Source organism: Sebastes umbrosus, chromosome 7 (assembly GCF_015220745.1).
Source record: "Sebastes umbrosus isolate fSebUmb1 chromosome 7, fSebUmb1.pri, whole genome shotgun sequence".
NCBI classification, from domain to species: Eukaryota; Metazoa; Chordata; class Actinopteri; order Perciformes; family Sebastidae; genus Sebastes; species Sebastes umbrosus.
The window spans coordinates 3,459,631-3,481,178 of NC_051275.1; the positions used below are offsets into that span (position 1 = coordinate 3,459,631).

General features: G+C 40.9%; 1 protein-coding gene across 1 annotated transcript in view; it reads left to right on the forward strand.

Moving 5' to 3' along the window:
- cntn5 (contactin 5) overlaps positions 1 to 15,513 on the forward strand; it is a 176,704-nt gene extending 161,191 nt beyond the window's left edge. The window contains 6 exon segments of the mRNA XM_037775644.1: positions 7,281 to 7,515; positions 7,609 to 7,718; positions 7,852 to 8,038; positions 10,517 to 10,629; positions 11,837 to 12,005; positions 14,502 to 15,513. Of these exon segments, the coding sequence (XP_037631572.1) occupies positions 7,281 to 7,515; positions 7,609 to 7,718; positions 7,852 to 8,038; positions 10,517 to 10,629; positions 11,837 to 12,005; positions 14,502 to 14,605 (918 nt within the window). The 3' untranslated portion in view covers positions 14,606 to 15,513.
- Positions 15,514 to 21,548: the final 6,035 nt, after the last annotated feature.

The following is a 21,548-nucleotide window of genomic DNA, read 5'->3' on the forward strand; positions in this document are numbered from 1 at the left end:
TCATAATCAACAATATACCTAATAATAGCACAACAACAAAGCTTATTTATATAGCACTAAAATCAGGATAAATTAAATAATTTGCAAAAATAAAAAAATGCAATAATATTGCATATCACCCTATAGAGCCAATCATTATAACCGCAGGGGAAATTCCTTCACCGCGACAGCCCTAGTGGGACGGCCCAAATGAAGTGTTGTATGTACTGTAACCGTACATATGTAATCAACTGTACATATGTAATCAACCCTCATGATTGGCCGTGGTTTCAGAGCCTTCAGCGGACACGACTCCAGCATTTCAGAGCGGAGAATATACTGCTTATTTTCTTTACGATTTTGAAACCTAATTTTATATACTTGGCGGTGGTGTGACAAACTCAGAACACATATTTATTTTGGGCTTTTCCCAGACTCAATATTTCATGGAGTCACCTCTGTCCTTAACCTTTGGCTCAACAAAATCCCCCTGTGCAGTGTAGTTCACAGTCCCTGTTATCTGAAACAAATAAAACAAACAAAACAAAAACTCACCCACCTATAAAGCCGGTTTACAGTCATCTGTAGCATCACAATGATGATAATAATACACATGCTGAAGTCCTGCAGGCTAGACTGAAGAGAGATAATATATATACAGAACATTATTCACATAAATGCTGATTTTGCATTGTGTGATTTATGAGTTTATTTTGTATAAATGTTGATCCTGTAAGCCAGTGATTCTCAACCTTTCCTGCTCGTGACCCTCTGAAACAGAGCCGTGCCTGTGGTATTGAAAAAACCCAGGCACAGAATGATGACTATTTTTAGGATTTTTACATGATTAAATATGAGCTGAAACCTATAGTTTGTAAACATTCATCATTTAACTTGAGAAAATGTTACTCTACAAAAGAAATGTGAGAATAAATGTGTATGTTAAGGGAATTCATCACCACCCGCCCACTGCCATGAACCCGCAGGTTGAGAATCAGTGTTATAATCCAAGAGAGCAAAACAAGGTTCCCTGTAAACGTCCGTGCTGAAACAGCTCTGCCAATGTTCCCTTAGGAGTTTAACTGTCACCAAGTAATAAATCCTGCATGTGAATGTGACTTAATAATCATGTAGAAGTTGTTACTGCATGTGCCATTCATTAAAAACCTTCACTTTTTGTTGCCTGGGAATACTTGTCAAGCATTATTAAGGGGGATAAAGCACGGTTGATGGACGACACGAGTCCTTGTGGTTCCTAAGCTTGAAGGAAATGCTTTAATGATTGTAAGATATACAGATGATTGCATTAGTTTACAGTCAGTTGCATTCACTTGAGGTGAGATATGACGTTTCGCTCAGTGTGTGCTGGGGACCCGTGTTTGCTTGCAGTCCTATTCCCAGAACCATCAAAGTGGGATCTAATTAAAACATAGAGGAAAGTTTCAGACGCTCAAGTGGGAGAATGATGACAAGAGTCTGGAGATGTTCTTAAAGGAAGGATGACAGATGTATTGAGGGATTTACTGGAGTATTTAAAGCAGAGTTGAGCATAGGAGGTTGACATCATCTGACCTCAGACAACTTCTATCGTATTGATAAAATCTTTTACATTTCCTTAAGAGTTGAGGCTGAAAATTCAGCAGTTTTTCATTGAAATTAATTTGATTTCAATGAAAAACACATTGATAAATTAAGATAGTATTTTGTTCATGTGTCAAAACCAAACAAACAGCCAAAAGTAACTCCCAACAGTAAACAAAAATGTTTGTACAAAGAGTCCATAAATGATAGTCCATAAACAGTATAGTAGGTAAGAGTCAAGGCGGTCATTTTCCATAGGAAATGTTAAAGGAACAGTGTGTACGATCTGACGGTATCTAGCAGTGAGGTTGCAGAATACAACTACTCCCGTGTGCCAAGCGTGTAGGATTGCTACGGTGGCTGACGCGAAACGTGAATGGTCCTCTCTAGAGCCAGGTGTTTTAAGAGTAGCATGCTTACAGTGTGTGTGTACGTGGGAAGTGAGTGGTGAAGCAAGAGAGAGAGCGGCAGCAATAGGAGCGAGTAACGTTATCGACTCCAGCCCAAGCAGTAAAAGTTAACAGAGTTCGGTTTGTCCATTCTGGGCTACTATAGAAACATGGCGGTGCAACACGGACTCTGAGGAGAGGACCCGCTCCCTATGTAGATATAAACGGCTCATTCTAAGCTAACGAAAACACAACAATTCTTATTTTCAGGTGATTATACACTACAGAAAACATACTTATTAATATTATATTCCATTTCTGCCAATAGATCCCCCTAATTGTTACACACTGGTCCTTTAAACTAGAAACTGTCTAGTTTGTTGCACTGAGCACAACTTGGTGGTTGAGATACAAGCTTCAGTCTGATCAAAGTAGATACTGTATGCAGTGATTGAATTTGGCTTTTGTTCCATTGTCTTAAAGGTCCCATATTGTGAAAAGTGAGATTTTCATGTCTTTTATGTTATAAAGCAGGTTTAAGTGCTTTATAAATACTGTTAAACTATCAAAATGCTCAATATACGGAGAAATACACACAGCCCATATCCAGATATTGTGCGTTTGAAACAAGCCGTTAGGATTTCTGTCCATTTGTGATGTCACAAATATACAATATTTAGACCAAATGTAAACATTCTAAATGTGTCCCAGTTTATTTTGTGGTTGCAGTGTATGTAAATAACATCAGCTGACAGGAAGTAAACATGGACCCAAACTGCTGCCTAACAACGCAATTCCGTTGCAATCTGTTGAAACGCACTAAAACGGAGTGTTTCAGACAGAGGGTAAATACATGTATATTCAGGCAGAAAGTATGAGGAAAATAAAGTTGTTTTTTTTAAACATTACAGCATGTAAACATGTTCTATTAGAAACACAAAATACAAGTATGAACCTGAAAATGAGCATGATTTGGGACCTTTAATATCTTAATGCGTTGCTGAATGATTGCTTTAGTGTTGGAAAAGCATACACGCAGCTAATAAAGGGAGCGCACACACAGTTGTTTCACACTGTTACGTCACTTCTGTAGCAGACACACGTGTCAGCAGCACCACGGCTGTAGAATCAACGGTAAAATAGCCCAGGTGTGGAAGCTCTGAACTCCCAGGAAGCTGTGACCCCTTCTGATAGAAAAGGGCGAGAGAGATGCACATTATATCCGGTGGGATAACACAAAGGTGGAGGTTGTAGTCTTCACAGCTATCTGAAACCAGGAGAGAGGCTCTTGTGAGCTGTGAGGGGGGCTCAGGTGAATGCCCATCATTAGGGCAAAGTGACCTTTTTTTCCATTTGAGAGGGAAGACGTGGTAGACCCATCTGCTGCGGTATTCTACATGGTTTTTCTCTCACTTGCTTTCACTGAATTTTAATTCCACATTGGATGGTTTGAGCATGTTGAGCCTGGAAGACCGTTCTAAACCAGACAGGGAAAGTGCTTTAGTCCACTAGGGCAGGATGCTTTTCCACAAGATCAGAGGTTGAAGTGGTTATTGTAAAGAGGAAGCACATGTCTGAGATAAAGATTTAACTCTATTGGTCCCAAGGGAAATAAAGGCAAGGCAGCAGCAAAGAATACAAGGCAAGCATTAGAGGCTATTGTGTACTGTAGTGCTACAACAAATACAACAAAAACAATATGTCGGTTACAACAAACCTCACATTGACTTGAAATATGACTATTAGCAGATTATCTGTAGATGCAATTTACGGACATATTTCCAGCACATGTGCATGGTGTTTTCTTGTCTGTCATTGGCTTTCCTGATTTTAAGATTGAAAGACTGTATGTCTGAGTTGTTAGTTTTCCAGATTGTCATTACAAGCAGGGCAAAATCTCCCGCTTTATCACGAGCAATAGCACAACCCTGGGATCACAGCTCATTGCATTTTGAACAGGGTCCCACTTTATTCTGTTGTAAATGTGTTTAACCATCCAGGGTCTCAAAGTTTGAGGGCACAACTTGGTCACGATTTGCAGAAATGTGCTGACAGAGCTCAAAGAAGGCCAGCTGGGCCGTGTATTACACAGAGCGGCAGTGATTAAGATGTTGTGAATTTTAAATTCGGTCCCACCAGAGAGAGAGAGGTGCGGCGATGATTAACCTTGAGTCTGCCGAGTCGTTCCCAATAAATCCAGGGGTGTTTATGAATATCTGTTTGTAATTTCCAATCTTGACAATGGTTGGACGAAAACGCAATAACTCTCACCACACCAAGTAAAGAGGATATTAGTGCGGACTGTTTCCAAGTGGACAGCTTGGCTCTCAGCCAGGTTCAGGGCACAGCATGTGCAGAATTACTATGAGCAACGCAGAGAATTTGCAATTGAGATCAGTTGAAGGATATATTAACAGGGGAACAGTGAACAGATGTGGAAGCAACTGACAGTTATTCTTGTAGTTATTAAGTATGGGAGCCCAACTGCCACTGGGAAGATAACCTTCACATGAGGAGAAGTGCCCCTCAGTGGCACATTATGGGGGATAATGTCCATTCCAGATGGGATGGTGTTTTGTGGTAGACCATTTCCTGTTTATAAATGAGAGTTATGCTATATAAAGAGTGTCATTAGAGTAGCTAGTAGAACACAATGACGACCTCCTTATAAATAAATGCAGGACCCCATGCTGGAGGAACAATCAAGGGATACTTAAAGTTACACAGAGCCATGATTGGTTCTTGGTTGGACATAAAACCCTAACACAGAGTCCTTTCAAGTCATGCATGAATCTGAGTAATTACAAAGTTAGTGAAACAGCTTCTTTTCTGAAGGATTCTCTTGATGAGACTCGAGAAATTGCGTAGCTGCAGCTTTTCGGTTACAAACCTCTATGATTGGAACAATTTGTTTCTTCAACAAGTGCCTCGTAATGTGTGAGCATTATTTAGTCTGTTCATTTGTTTTTGTTCAGACATTTTTGCAGATCAAATCACTTCTGAAGTGCAGAGTGTACAATAGTGAAAAATTGAAGTACTTCTTTGAAGATGGCGTTTCCTCTGTGCTCATTGTCTGGTAGAGTACATCATACGGGTACATCGCAAATTGACATAATTTTGACAAGTTTGTATGCATTCATACGGTCATCTGGGTCGGCGATGACGCCATGCTGGTCTGGTCTATAGCTTGGAGCCATAAAGCTCCTCTATTATATCTTTTTTAGGACATGGCACAAATCGGAGATCAGTGTTTTTGGATTGTTGGTTCAACCAACTACACAGCAACTCTTCAGTATAGCGTTATTACTGTTACCGGTTTGTTTAAAGTAGAAGTTTGGAGACATGTTTCAGCTTCTTCTGTTTACTCTGTTACCGTCTACGAGGGACACACATTGTCCACATCGTTGTCGCCATGAGGGGCCTACTCTAGATGACTTATTGCCGGTCTGATGTAGAATCTGTCACCCATCAATAAGTCTGTCAGTTTCCAAGAGTGTCACAGGACAATGGTGAGACGCTCCACTCTAGATGCAGCGTCTTTCTTTTGGAACTTGCCATTATAAGTTGTTTCAGCTCTGCCCTATTTCTTCTAGTTTCTGCTAAATGCTCTTGGAAATAAATCAGGACTTCGTCAGTGATCAATGGAGATGGATATTAAAGGAGACGGAGCAGGGATGTTAGCCCCTTTTTGGCAGTCCAGGCATGCGAGCGCATGGCAGTTCTGCCTCTCCAATCATCTGTGGAGAGTTGTCAGAGCCCGGACGGCCATGGTGGGCAGGGTTATTAAGCAGGATGAATGACTAAACAGTCTCTGCAGCTTCATTCAGCCGTCTCATTAGAGCCGACGGTGAGAGACTGTTTTTTTTTCTCTGGGAGCCATTGGGAGGACCATTAGTGATGCCCCCACAGTCGTCGTCACTGAGCCCAGCAGGCCCCACGTTTTCATCCACAAGACTTACCTCGGTTACATCAGCCCTCTCACACTGTGGCCACACTTATCTGTGACTATCTCAATTCCCAAACCCGCGAGTGTTTCTAGACTTTAACTAGCTAATTTGTACATGCTGTTCTTTTAAAGACCCATATTCCTTGGCTCGTCTTTAAAAGCATTGCCAGCTCTGATAATAACTTTGATGGAAGCTAATTCATTTCCACTGATCATCCCTGTAATTAAGCAGTCACGGTGATTGAATGAAATGTGAACTACATCTCCATCCACCATCAATGCCTCTGTAGACTAGATGGCTAATTTGGGTGATGCCTTCGGGGGACAATATCACTTTGAAGCCTCTGCAAATCGACACATTACGGCGTGCAGAGATTTTGTTGCCAAAAACAGGTGTACAGGTGTTTGTCATTTATTAAATTTAGCCAAAGATTTAATCCCTGCAGCTCGCGTTTTAATTAAATTCAAGCTCACTTAATGAATTGGCATTTGATTTGATTAAGCACGGAGCAGCTGTGGAAGACAGCCCCCACTTTCACCACTTCAGGAAAACCACAGATAAAGCATTGAAGCCAGCACACAAAAAACCCGGTGTCCCAAAAAATCCTCCTGTCAGACATGGAAAGATAAATAGCTACATAATGGGCACAAGTGAGCCAGATATGATTTGTTTCCATTACTCAGGACTGGCTGCATCTTTATTAACACTGGCAGACAGTAACAGTAAATGGGTAGGAAATTGAAAGCTGGTTATATGAGACGACCAAAGAGGGAAAAGTCGTGTTTTGTTCAATGAGAGCCTCGCTTGCACTGAAGAGGCTTTTTAAATGAGAAAAACTGTGCAAATAAGGGACCTTCAATCACAGAGCTGTACAGTGCAGGTGCTATTACAGTAAGACAGGTTTGCACTACGGCTGTCAATCAATTCAAATATTTAATCCTGATTTTTCATAGTTAATCGCGATTAATTGCAAATTAATCACACAGTTTTTATCTGTTCAAAACGAACCTTAAAGGGAGATTTTTCAAGTATTTAATACTCTTATCAACATGGGAGTGGACAAATATGCTGCTTTATGCAAATGTATGTATATATTTATTATTGGAAATCAATTAACACAAAACAATGACAGATATTATCCAGAAACCCTCACAGGTACTCAATTCATCGTCATGACAAGCTATTATGACGTGGTTGGTAACGATGGATTCTTTAAGTTTTCTAGTTTCAAATGATACCAAAAATAGCAAGTTGTGGTAATGCGTTAAAGAAATTAGTTCCGTTAAAACAAATTTGCGTCAACGTGTTATTATCACGTTAACTTTGACAGCCCGAGTTAGCACTCAGTCTCACTGAATTGTTCCTTTCTCTCTGATGTTTCCAGCCTGTATCTGAGGAGTTCCAAAATGGCGAGGGCTTTGGGTATATCGTTGCATTTCGTGCCAACGGAACCAGAGGCTGGAAGGAGAAGATGGTGACTTCAGCGGACTCTACGACGTACAAATACAGAGACGAGACCTTCCCTCCCCTCACCCCGTTCGAAGTGAAGGTCGGAGTGTACAACAATAAGGGAGATGGGCCGTTCAGCAAAGTCGTCATCATCCACTCTGCTGAGGGGGGTGAGTGAATCACATTTGTGGTTGCATTGATTTTTAAAAAGTACAGGGGAAATGCTTTTCAGCATTTTATGACCATATTAACTCGTTTCACAGAGCCGAGGGAAGCGCCGTCCGATGTGAAAGCTTACAGCATTTCTTCATCGGAAATTAGGGTCACTTGGAAACCGCCCAGTCCTGGTCCCGGAAGACCGAGAGGATACGAGGTGCTCGTGAATTGTGTGCTTTGTGTGCACATTTGCCTGCGGTATCTGACATTTTGCACGAGCATGTGCATACCTGAGTTGAAAGGGTTTGAGAACAGTATTTTTTTCAAAGTCATCCATTTTGTGTAAACAGGTCAGCTACTGGAAAGACATGGAGCAGGAAGAGTCGGGGAAAAAACAAAGAACTGTGAAAAACGAAACATCCATGGTCTTGACAGGACTAGAGGGCAACAGTCTGTATCTCATCACTGTAAGAGGCTTCAACAGCATCGGCCAGGGTCCTGCCACGGCTGCTGTCACCGCTAACACCAGGAAAGCCCGTGAGTACAGCACTGACATGTCATCATGAAGCACTATATATGGAATACAGGCTACCTGTTAAGTTCCCTCTAAATTCCCCTGTAAAAAGGGTAGTAATTGACCTAGTTGGTTGAAACTCGGTTTAAAGGAACAGTGTGGGGGATCTATTGGCCGTATTGGAATATTATATTAATAAATATGTTTTCATTAGTGTGTAATCACCTGAAACTAAGACTTAGTTACATTAGAATGAGACGTTTATATTAGGCAGCACCTGTGAGGATTTTCTGGACAATATTTGTCATTGTTTTGTGTCATTAATTGATTTCCAATAATAAATATATACATACATTTGCATAAAGCAAGCTTAATTGCCCACTCCCATGTTGATGAGAGTATTAAATACCTGACAAATCTCCGTTTAACCCTCTGAGACCCACAATAGACCCATTTTTGTCTTCTTTAGGGGGAGATAGCAGGTCAGCAGTAAATGTCACATAGAAGTGGTGTACATCATCTGAAAGCTGGGAACCTGAAGATTAATTTGAGATGCAGCTCAGCACTGTGTGACAAGTTGTTCTAGTCATGAATCAGAAATAAACACTAATTAATTAATTAATTAATTAATTAATTAATTAAAATGATTTGTAAAAGTGTATAAGGGTTTGGAACATTATGATCATTGTATATGATGGTCATCCTCATGCTTTATTGTCTCATAAGTTGTTGCAGCAATTTTTGGATTGATACCATTTGTTACAAAGATTTGGTGCTAAATTTCACCTTTTTTTCCACTCGAGAATTGATAAAAATGATCGATAATCCCTCCAAAATACCACATTAAGACACCAAGGCCTTGAGGAACACCATAGAAAAAGCCATGCTGTGATTTGGTCGCAAAAACTTTTGACATTTGGAGATTTCTGCAAGAATTGCATTTTTCGGCGATTGGATGGCGAGCACTTCTGTTCTGTAAACTGCTCAGAAACCCCCTTATTGTCAATCTAGCTAGGAAAGCCATCCATCCTCTGAATGCTCTAGGTCTGTAGTTTGTGGCTGTAAAGTTTCATGAGGCTGTGATTATCCTAGAGGTCACCACAGGTCATTTTATACAGTGAGGTCAAGTTTTAAAAAATGGTCTCAATAAAATGAAATGGCTCCTATGGGGACTAACATCATCACACGTGAACACAGTTGAGCTCATTGGATCCACAAGAGTCTCAGCTTTGAATTGATACCCAATTGATGTAATTTCAGGACTGTTTAGAGACCCCAGAATGCAGAAACATTCAAATACACTATTTTAGAATAGGCAAAAATAACACATTTATACTGCATGAAAAAAACTGCATGTGATTATCATAAAGTGGGCATGTCTGTAAAGGGGAAACTCAGATACATTCACATATCTGGAGGACAGAGGTCAAGGGACCCCTTTGAAAATGGCCATGCCAGTTTTTCCTTGCTAAACTTTAGCGTAACTTTGGAGCTTTATTTAGCGTCCTTCCGACATGATTCCTTAGTTTCATATGATATCTGTATGATATTTTCCATCTAGCCCTAAAACTGAACCTGCTAGAGCCTCTGAAAGACAGTAAAGTCAGTTGGGATCGTCCGCAATCCCGCGGGTCTCTTGGGGCTAAGGTACATTTTGAACCGATAAAAAAATAAGCGGTTAATTTGCGATTAACTATGGACAATCATACAATTAATTCCGATTACATAAATAAAGCGATTGACAGCCCTAGTTCATATCTGCATAGGGAGCGGGTCCTCCTCATGGCGCCGGCGCCATTATGGATGCACCGATACCGGATCGGATATCGGGCCGATACTGACTCAAATAGCTGGATCGGATATCGGTGACAATGGGGCCGATCTATTAAATTCAATTTATATACTATATTCATTATATACTGACATTTTTTTAAATGTTTTGACCAATTTGTTACTGTATTGAAAAGGTTTACACCTGAATTGCAACTTCCTGTTAAATTTGAAGATTTTTTTGCCAAGTTGTTGGTGTACAGTTTATTATTTTAATAATAACTAGCAATTCGCTAAATTTATATCTATGTATTTATTTGTTACAGTTTGTTTTACAAAGTTAAGAGAGAGATGTTTAAGTCAAGCCTGATGTTGCCTTACACATAAAAGAATGATCCCAGTTACTTCCACACAGTGAGGCATACAGCTTATTAATTAAACAATGGTATCGGATCGGTACTCGGTATCGGCCGATACCCAAAGCCCAGGTATCGCTATCAGGACTGAAATATTAGGATCGGTGCATCCCTAGCTTCTACAGTAGCCCAGAACAGACAAACCAAACACTGGCTCTAGATAGCAGTTCTGGTTCTCCTACACGCTTGGCACACGGGAGAAGTTAATTTGGTTGCAATCTGCAACTTCACCGCCTAATGCCGCCAGATCCTACACACTGCACCTTTTAGTGCAACTTGAGTCTGTTTGAATTGAGTGTCACGTTCTCTTCCCAGCTCCTGCTCAGCCTCCGACCAACCTCATGTGGATTCAAGAGGGCAACAACGTGTCTTTAAACTGGGACCCAGTGAAGGCTAAAGACAATGAATCTGATGTCATCGGGTACATGGTAATGATCAACCTCTAAAGTCACATTTCTTCATGTTCATAACATTAAGACACATAAAACATTCATGGAAAGCCTATAGACGTGCTAATTGGGAGGATCAGCTTGTTCCAGAAGTATTTTTTAACCACTATAAATAGAGTCTCCTAGATCAATTTAACAATGCTATAGGTTATCATGGCCAATTATTTTCACTGTGTTTCTGAGAAATCGTGCTTTTACTGCCGACAGTATGTCAGCAAGGTCTAAATGCTTCAACACCCATGGTTTGCAGGCAGTGAGAGTGGCAAATCACAACTGTAGCAAATTCAGAGCCTTTCATCATCACAGTTGGAAACAAAAATATCACACAAACGTTTATGAATCTATCTAACACTGACCCAGAATCCCAAAAGTGAATCAATTTAAACTGTTGAATATATTATGAGGCTACTCTGAAGTGTAAACCGTAGCTTCAGCTCACCGTTAGCGCAACAAAATGAAGCCCAGTGATTGGACATTTTCAACTGAAATGCCCCTCTCAGTAATCACAGTTGACTCTTCTCTCCAAACATTTGCAGGCACACAGTCTTGTAACTTTGACTTTGTATTTAAAGCTTCTATATACAGGATTCAGAACATTAATATAGCAGCAAACAACTATTAACTATGTAAAGATATAGAGGAGTAATGTCTACCTGAGCAGAGAATGAAGTCACTCTCCCGCTCGTGCAATTTAGTGCATGTGAGTCCCTCTGTTGTGCCCCACTGGCTGCGTGGCACACACCCTCCGGTTCCACGGAAGTCGGAAGTTCTCCGACTGCAACTCACCTACACGTAGAGTTGTTCCGATGTTAGAGTACGCCAGTCTATGCTCTGATCTGATACCATAAGTTATTAACTCAGAAAAAAATCAACTTGCTTAACCGGAAATCAATTCTTCTACTGTTTTAGAGCAGTGAAGAAGAACAACAGGTATTTTATCATGTGACGATAGCAAACAACAACAGCGTGGTGCTAGTGAAGAGTGTAACGGTATCAGAATCAGAATCAGAATGCCTTTATTGTCATTGCAAGCTCTGCATACAACGAAATTAGCAGTGCCACTCTATTGGTGAAAACTCAAATAAGAATATTACTCTATTACTGTTGAAGGACAACAGAATTATAACGTGGTTTTTAATACCTCTACGAGTATGAGCTAAAATGGCTATGTGCACATGTCCTGCAGGTGTTACTCAAACAGGAGGGCAGAGGCCACAACCAGGTGACCAGAACCATCAACCCTTCCACCATGCTCTCACTGCCAGAGGGAGGCACCTATATCATTGAGGTGCGCGCCCTCAGCGAAGGGGGAGAGGGAGCGGTCAGCTCTCAGGTTCGAGTGGTCACCTCCTCCGGTAAGCTTTAAGCTATAGTCAGTCGCCTCCCACCCTCTCAGCCACACACACACACACACGCACACACACACGCACACACACACACACACACACACACACACAACACCATTACATGACATCCAATCTCTATGCACAGGCTGTTTCCTCTTTGTAGCGATCTTATGTTCTGCCCTTAATTGAGTCACCACAGCTGTTGTGCGAGCCAAGTTTTCTTTGGCTAATACTGTTTTAATTACCTCGCCCACACAAACCTTCCTACTCTTGCATAGCCAATTAACTTCTAAGCAACAGGACGAACAGAAAGTTTGCAGTCCTGTGTGTGACACACCAGACAGCTTTTCAGGGCAGCGGCTTTGCTGTTTTCTTCCTCGTCTCCGTTTTCCTTCACCGTCCTTTTTTCTTTGGGAAAAAAAAAATCTTCCCAGCTCCAAACTTCTTAAGACCAATTCATTAAAAAGATCAATGGAGTTATTTAGCATTAAAAATAGGGGCTGTCAAAGTTAACACAATAATAACGTGTTTTAATGCCACTAATTTCTTTAACGCATTAATGCAGCTTGCGATTTTGAGGTTGTAGCGGGCTCAGTGTTAAAGCTAGAGTGAAGATACTGGTATCATATGAATCTAGAACACCTGAGGAATCCATTGGTACTAACCATGCCAAGGAAATGGCCATTTTCAAAGGGGTCCCTTGACCTCTGACCTCAAGATATGTGAATGCAAATGGGTTCTCTGGGTACCCACGAGTCTCCTCTTTACAGACATGCCCACTTTATGATAATCACATGCAGTTTGGGGCAAGTCATAGTCAAGTCAGCACACTGACACACTGACAGCTGTTGTTGCCTGTTGGGCTGTAGTTTGCCATGTTATGATTTGAGCATATTGTTTTATGCTAAATGCAGTACTTGTGAGGGTTTCTGGACAATATTAATCATTGTTTTACGTTCACTGTAACAAATTTCACTGTACAATAACAGTATAATGCTGGCGTGTTATTTTACAGTGCAGCTACTGTAATTTATTTTGACAGTATATTTCTGTATATTGGATAACAGTACACAACAGTTGGATAACTGGGTTTTACAGAATGTTACTGTTTATTTACAAACAGTGATGGGGGGGTGATGGCAGATCCTGCTGAGGTGGAGACAGTTAGTGAACGTCCTGTAGGAGACAGACTCCAGTCCCTTTAAACAAGCTCCCCGTTCAGCAGCCGGCTCTAGAATAGCAAACGTAAACACAAGATAACGTTACAACTTTGCGTTGTAATTGGCGTTTAACTTTATTAACTTCACTGTTAACTTTACCAGCTGTGCTGTTAGTTAGTTAACCAACACTAATGTTACTACGGCTAACTGAGCTCGAGGTAGCCAACATTACAGAGCTCGCTTCGCCAGCTTTAACCAACCTAATGAAACAGACCTATTAAAACATTATCTGACGTGTCAATAGTTCAATAACCTTGTAGACAAAACAATACTGGACACTGAACATTTGGGGAGATCAGTGCACCGTTGCCTCTGCTCCTTGGTTGAACTCGGCACGGAGCTCCACGTGGACGGCTGCTCTCGTGTTGACGGAGATTGCCGAAGCCCGCGTTGTCCAAATGTCACGTTCAAGAACAGCCAGTCAAAAATAAGCAGTAAGCTATGAGCACTTTGATTAATAAAATGTGTTATTAACACAAAACAAAAACATTAGCAATAATCATCAGTACGATGTTGATCAGCACGCGGGGGTGTGAAGGAATGATAACGAGTATTTCCACCTCTTGACAGGAAATACTGTATTATGCTGATAAATTACAGATAACTGCTGCTACGGTTAACTAACGGCATTAACTGTTAATTTACATACGAATGATGAATATTTAACAGTATCTTACAATTATTATGAAATACTGTAAGATATTGATCGACACTCTTCCAGCCTATAAGCACGATTCAAAACCACGATCACAAACCACTGTATATCACTGTGCAACTGTTTTAGGTGAATTGAATCTCTTTGTTTTATAGTGTGTTTTATGTGATCTTTTCCCTGTTTTTATCTTTGTTTTATCATGTGTTGTGTGACTTTCCCTGTTTTTGTCTTTGGTTTATCGGGTTTGCATGATTTTCTCTGTTTTTATCTTGCGTTTTGTTGTGTAATTGCTTTTGACTTGTCTGTCACTCGTTGGCAACCTCAGTGAATGTTCGAGTTTAAATAAAGGTTAATACTGTAGTAAATCCACCGTAAATTTACAGCAATTCCTTACAGTGTTGTTAATTGATTTCCAGTAATAAATGTATACAGACATACTGTACATACCCGTGTTGATAAGAGTATTAAATGCTTGACAAATCTCCCGTAAAAAAATGTGTGATTAATTTGCGATTAATCATGATTAAATATTTTAATTGATAGTTAAAAATGAAGGCTTTTCCGGCATGTTGTTAAGCATCTCCGTTCTCCTCAGTATTGACTCTTCTTCCCGCCCCCCCCTTCTCTCAGGTGTTCGAGCAAAAAGCAACCAGTGCTCAGTGCACTGCCTGCCGCAGGGCCTAACATGGACAGCACTGCTCCTGGTTCTTCTGGTGCCTTCAGCTTCCTGGTGAGGCCACAGTGCCATCCTTATTTCCACGGAGAGGGAGCCACCAGTCTTCCGCTCCCTCATTCCCTCTGACTGCCTGCTTGCTTTGGCCTTACCCATCTCAAAGGGCCCGAGGCCTGCCAACGGGGGTCGAGTCTGCCAGCTATCATGCGGCTCTTCAGAGTTCATCCTTTTTTTAAGTTCCCTGTTTCTTTTTTTAGGCCCTGGACAATTTGATTTGCACAGTTCTTTCCAACATCACGATAGTGTTGTACTGTAGTGTACATTGTGTGGAAAGATTTGTTTAATCATTTACTTTAACATCATGTGTTCCTCTCATTGACTGGCATCTAAACCACTTCCAGACGGCTCCTTCAGCTCCGGGGCTCTACAGAGCATGAACAATTCCTCGAAAGCTGCTGTGGTAGTAATACAGGGATCAGCCGGCCTGTTTCTTTTCATTACTTATCTGCGTCAATTTACCCCTTGGCTGCCTAACAAGCAACGCAGCAGAAGCTCAGTAGAGATAAGTGCATTGTTTTCTTATTCACACATTGAGGAGGAAACAGTTTTTTATGGAACCAAGAATCTTACTATTTCCAGACTTGCTTTTTGTACATTGTGTTACCTTTAGAGAAAAAAACACAGTGGTGTGTGTCAGCTATGTCAAACTCTCTGTTTTTTGGTAGTGATTAAGCAATGCTCGGTGATACAGTTTGTTGACTGTTGGATGTATGGAGATAGGAAACAGGTCGTTACCTGTAGTGGCGAGACACATCAATAGACAAAGACGACTCTGTACGGACTCCCGGTGTCAGTACGAATAAATGTGATGTATATTTTTTAAATGGTTCTTGTTCGTATTTTCTAACTTTTAGAACTGAATTATTTCTGACAACACACTATAGGGCTACAAATAATCATTATTTTCATTATTGATCAGCCTGTTGATTATTTTATAATCATCATTTTGTCTTTAGACCATTCCAAACGTGTCCCAGTTTATTTCCTGTCTCAGTGTATGTGAATCAAAGAACGTACTGTATATTGCAAAGAAGTGAAAGTCAATTATTCAAAACTACGCTTCCGCCATTTTGGACTGAAAGCGACTACCGGACTTCAGTAAAACGTCGGCCTAAAAAGTGCCCCGCAAAAGTATAAATAAAATGATTTCTATTCTATGGTCATATTCTACCGAAATGGCCTGTGTTGAACAATAAAATATTATAAATATAATAAGCGTTTTCAGTCCAAAATGGCGGCAGCGGCTGTTGACAAAAGAATCACCGGAGTTTTGTCTCTTTGCTTCTACACTCTTTGTGTGAATGACACCAGCTGACAGGAAGTAAACATGGACCCAAGCTGTTGCCTAGCAATGCAATTCCGTTGAAACAGTTTATACAATTTTTCCCATAGCCCAAGGTGACATCTTCAAATTGCTTCTTTTTTTTTTTGTCCAAATAACAGTCCAGGATCCAAAGATATTCAATTAACAGTCAAATAAAGCAAAGAAAAGCATCAAATTAGCTAACCAATAGCAAACAGTTAAAGCGGCAGTAGGTAGAATGTTAGAAAAAAAAAGAAGAAAAAAAAGAAATATCTTGTAGTGTACTGTTTAGCTGTAAAATGATAAAGTGTGCTTCAGCTGGTGGGCGATGCTTGGTATTTCCTCAACTGATCTCAACATGGCTGCCGGGTCACAAACTCCCTCATTTTCCAGCTAAACCGTGCACTACAAGATGATTCTGAAAACATTTGAGGAGATAAAAATAGGCATTACAGTAACAGAATATTGATTCAAATTTGATCAGCGTTGTCTAGTTTGACCGTTTGATCGGAGTTCGCGAGTGATTGACAGCTGCTCAGAGACGGCAGACTCCAGCTCAGCTCTGATTGGTTGTTTTCCTCCAGTCTGTGAAATCTCGTAGATGCCGTTAGGAACACCGGAGGACACAGAGGCACGTGATTTTTTTCAATTACCTCTCTCATGAACTACTGTCAGGATATAGTGACCATTTTATAAAAAAAACTTTTTTTAATCCTATTTGCTTCAGCCTGCCTACTCCAGCTTTAATGAATAATAAAAAAAATGTTGATCGACTAATTGACAAACAGCACTATAATGCAACTTAAATATACCCCTACAATACAAATTAACCATGACATTTTCATTCTATATTCGCTGATCTATCAGAAAGTTCTGCTCTTTGAGAAGCCTTTTTCCTAAATGTTATGTAAAATATGGGCAGATTGAATTCCACACACGTGGCATTAGAGGCCACGGAACTTTCAGTGATAAAAAGGACCACTGCAGAGCCAAATAGGGCAGCATCAAAAGTATCTCTCCCTCCTCTCGGGCTCCTCTCTTGCCTTGTCTGCAGTAAAAAGCTTATCTCTCACTGGGCAGAAATTCAAATGAATTTGCCTCAAGTGTAATTAATGTTAGAATGGAGATCTGGAGTCCTAAAACCTGCTTGCTTGAGCAGACCTTTTGCTCGCTCTGCCTCCAGCTCCCTGGACTCTCCATTACCGAGTCAGAGCAGCCTGGCTCGCCCGCTCAGGTTCAGACAAGGGTACTAGCTCAACCACAAGAGATACGCTGTAGGACCACACAGCAAAACAGAGGACGAACAGCGCTCCGAGCGCCGTCTATCCCGTGGATACTCCTCTTCTTTCTCTGTTTCGGTTGCGTTCGGGTTCTTCTCCTCTCTCTAACTTGTACATCGTTTCCGTCTGTAGTGCAAAGCATTAAAGCTGTTTAATGTGGATGGAGTTTTTTTTTTTTTTTTGCGTTGCTTTTAGCCTGTTCAATGACGTCTGCTCAAACACATACCACCACACAAGTGCTAATGTACCGACCTTTAATTATTCATGCAGCACCCGTCTGAGTTGGCGCATCTGATTTATGATAATGGATTATGTATCCTGCAAGGGGACCCATTTGGTTCAGAGAGCCAGAAGCTATAGTGTCAGCAATTAAAACGTGAACTCCCCCTAGGTTAATGTCAGTGTCTGTGTCTGTTTGTGGGCACGTGAGTGTGTGCTGGAGATATACTGTAGTTTTTACTTATCTACAGTATGTTATGTTAGATCATTTTAGGGCTAATGTATTCTGCTGGAGTTCAACAAAGGGTTGGTTTCATAGTTTACATTACCCTACTAGCAATTACAAGAAAAATATGTTTTCATTCAAGGTACAGGGTGTAGCATTAGCAGAAATGGAATTACAATCAGGAGAGACCCAAAACAATAATTTATTACATGGTGCATGCTATAAGAATAGTGCAAAGTCTTTGGCGATTAGACTCCATCGTGACATAGTATATCAAAGGGGGTAGTGATGCCGTGATGAGATTAGAATATATTCCCCCCCATGGAGTCTAGACACTGGGGGGGTGGTGGTGGTGGTGAAGGGACTAGCTTAAGATCCAATGAAGGGATGTAGAGCAGGACTGTGCCCAGAATTGATGAAGCCTGGAGGTGACGGGGTGGAGGCGGGTTGCATGGAGTCGTACTGAAATGACAACTAACAGCAGCAGAGAGGAGCACGGTTTTAAAATTTGATTGCAACGATATGATTGGCTCATGGAGAGCGTTACAGAATCTGTTTGGTAATCTAAAAGTGAACCACCCACAGTCAGCTGATAGAGTAGGATCCAGTAGGGAGAGAGAGAGAGACAGAAAGGTTGTGAATGAGAGAGATTGTAAAGAAGGTCTTCCTGTCTGAACTTTCATATAATATTCATTACTATGTTTTCATTATTGTATAATCAACTGAAACTAAGAATCGTTGTGTTTGTGTTAGTTTAGAACTGTGGTTCTCAAGCTGTGGGGCGAGAGGTATGACAGGTGAACTGGGGGGAAATGTGATGCAATAAATGTTTTGACATCGGAATCTTTTTCACGGTGGAACAGTAAACAAATTGTTCTTTTATACATCCATGGTAGCGATGGTGTTCATTCAGACAGGCAGTCTGTAGGTTTACAGAATGGACAGATATTTGACAAAAAGAAAGACAGACGAGGCTTCGGAGACAAACAAGATAACGTCCAGTCCTCAGTCCAGAAGTCAAAACTTGTTGAAAGAAAACAGATTGTATTTCCAAAATATTTTTATCTGACGAAATATTCTGCTTCAGTCCATATTTTTCTTCGTTAGCCTTTTCTCTCCCACACACACCTGTAAGGGGGCGGTCTAGCAGCAATCCGATGAAAATATCACGTGAAAATATTTCTTCCTCCATGGGGGGAATGACAGAAAAAGTTTGAGAACCCCTGGCTTAGAATGAGTCCTTCATATCTACATAGGGAGTGGGTCCACTCTGCCATGTTGCTCCGTCATGTTTCTACAGTAGCCCCGAACGGACAACCAAACTCTGGCTCTAGAGAGAGCCTTTCACGTTTTTAGGTTACCTAAAGGCCACCGTAGTTCTCCGACACGCTGGTGAAACTGCGGTAACGTGAGCCACCGAGTGCAAACCTGTGCTATCACCAGCCGCCGTCTGACTTCCGTTGCTCCTAAAGTAGTGTTTTTACGGTAAGAATGGCCTCTGAGCGAGGCTAACGGCGTTACCATGGTTTTGCATTCGACGGCTCACGTCACCACAGTCTTGGAAAAGGAGGGGTACTCAGTTGGTTGCAATCTGCAACCACACCACTAGATGCCACCAAATCCTACACACTGTACATTTAATCACTCTCATCATTCAGCCCAGTCACACAGCGGTTCGTGAAATAGTTACGAAATTTGATATATTTATTTGTGTACTCCACGTAATTGTGAACCGGGAAGTACAGACAGCGCCAAAAAAACAAAAAAAAAACACAGTTATGTCCCGTGTGAAACCACAAGTCAAAGTTGATTTATTTGTAACTTCCGTACTTAAGTTACGCCACTTCCGGAGTTATTTTAACCTAAACCACGATCTAAGTAGTTTGTTGCCTAAGCCTAACCAAGTCTGTCTATTCCTAAACCTAACTAAGTACTTTTATTTTGAAAAGACTGGAGCGGAAATTGACACATGCGTCACATAAAAAAAGGGAAATCTGTGTCTATGTACTCAAATCAAATAGATTAAATCTCCCGACTATTTCACGAAGTGCCGTGAGACTGTGTTATCATTGATTTGAAATGTTGTTTTAACTGACTTGAATATAAAGGAGGTCCTATTTACTGCCAGTATCTATATTACTCTGATGTTTGAATATCTCCCTTTTATCATGCTGCTCTGTTTACAAAGGGGGAAGAGTCACATCAGTATACGCTTCAGGCTGAAGGAGTCATACCACACTGAAATGTAATAAACCTCTTTCCTTGATAGGGTTAGCAACACACATAATCTAACAACAACCCTGAAGCTGAAGGATTCAACAGCTCTGCTCCAAGGACACTCCAACGGGACGGACGGCGGGAACTGCAAGCTGAAGGACATATTATTCTCATATACTTTATTTATAATCTAATGCTGTTGCAGTAAATATTATTCGGGGGACACCACGGTATGTCACGTTTCTCTCCTCGCCTTTCCTCTTCATTCAGACTACACTCTCACCAAAAGAAACCTTCAAATACGATACCCTCAGCCAGTATCAGTTGACGCTACTCCTGTCTCCATCCATCCACAAGCGTCCTTTAGCCTTATAAAACTTACAAAGTCAAGTATTAAATTGTCTCGGTGGCATTGTTGTTGAAGGATGCGCTCCGTGATTGAGAGCTGAGCTGCGACTTGGGTCACAGTTTAATACTCACCCTGAAATTGCCAGAAGACTAGAGCCCTCCAGCAGACGCTGCTCCCGCCACAGTGAGAGCTAAACTGTTATATCATAGAGTCAGAGACTTGCTGTGCAACCTGTAATTTTCTGTCTTGCATTTGATGTTTCTGTTTGCACAAGGAATGAGTTAACCAAAACTGTCATATCACACACAGTAACTGAGTGTTTCAACAGCTGATACAGTAAATGACACTTAAAGCTGAAGTAGGCAAGTTGGAGCAAATATGATTAAAAAAAAGTTCTTTTTATAAAATGTCACTATATACTGACAGTAGTGCGTGAGACAGGTAATCTGAAAAAAATCATGTTCCTCTGTGTCCTCTGGTGCTCCTAACGGCATCTGCAGGATTTCACAGACCAGATGAAAACAACCAATCAGAGCCGAGCTGGAGCCTTGCCGTCTCTGAGCAGCTGTCAATCACTCGCAACTTCAGCTAAACAGTACACTACAGGATGTCTGAAGACAGTTGAGGAGAGAAATAGGCATTACAGTAACAGAATATTGATTCATATTTGATCAGCGCTGCCTAGTTTGACCGTTTGATCAGAGTTCGCCAGTGATTGACAGCTGCCTCTGTTGAATGAACAGCCAATAGGAACGCTCTCTCTCTCTGAAAACAGAGCCATGAGGAGGAGCAGAAGTTTTCTCTCAGAACACTTGAATTACAATATGCTGAAAGGTTATTATGGAATTTTTTGCCCAATGATACCAACAATATTCTGCCTACTGCCGCTTTAAAATGATTTTCGGGGAATTTGCCAATTTATTGCCACATAAGGAAGATGGGAATCAAAAGGGGAAAAAATGTTTCTCAGATGTTTCTTAAAACTGTCGGTAGCGTGTCGGTGTGTGTGAGTCACACTCACAGATTACATTGAATTGGAAAACCATAATTGTGGTTTCACCCTAATTCAATTTCGCCTGCAATTTTTCTCAATAAGCTTTAATTAACTGTTCTCAATTCATCCTTTTCTACCAATGTGAGTCTTGGTAATAGTCTTACAGTATAATTGAAGCCTGTGTGTGATGTTGAAACCTTCTGTGCTAATGAAACATTCTCCAGATGAGATCACTTTCTGAGTGAGATATCAACTGACTTATTCCTTCTTTATATCCTTGCTTATGGTGAAGACATTCTGTGCCTTTTTGCATTTAGAAAAGTAAAACTATAACCGTCGGGACATCTGATACAGCT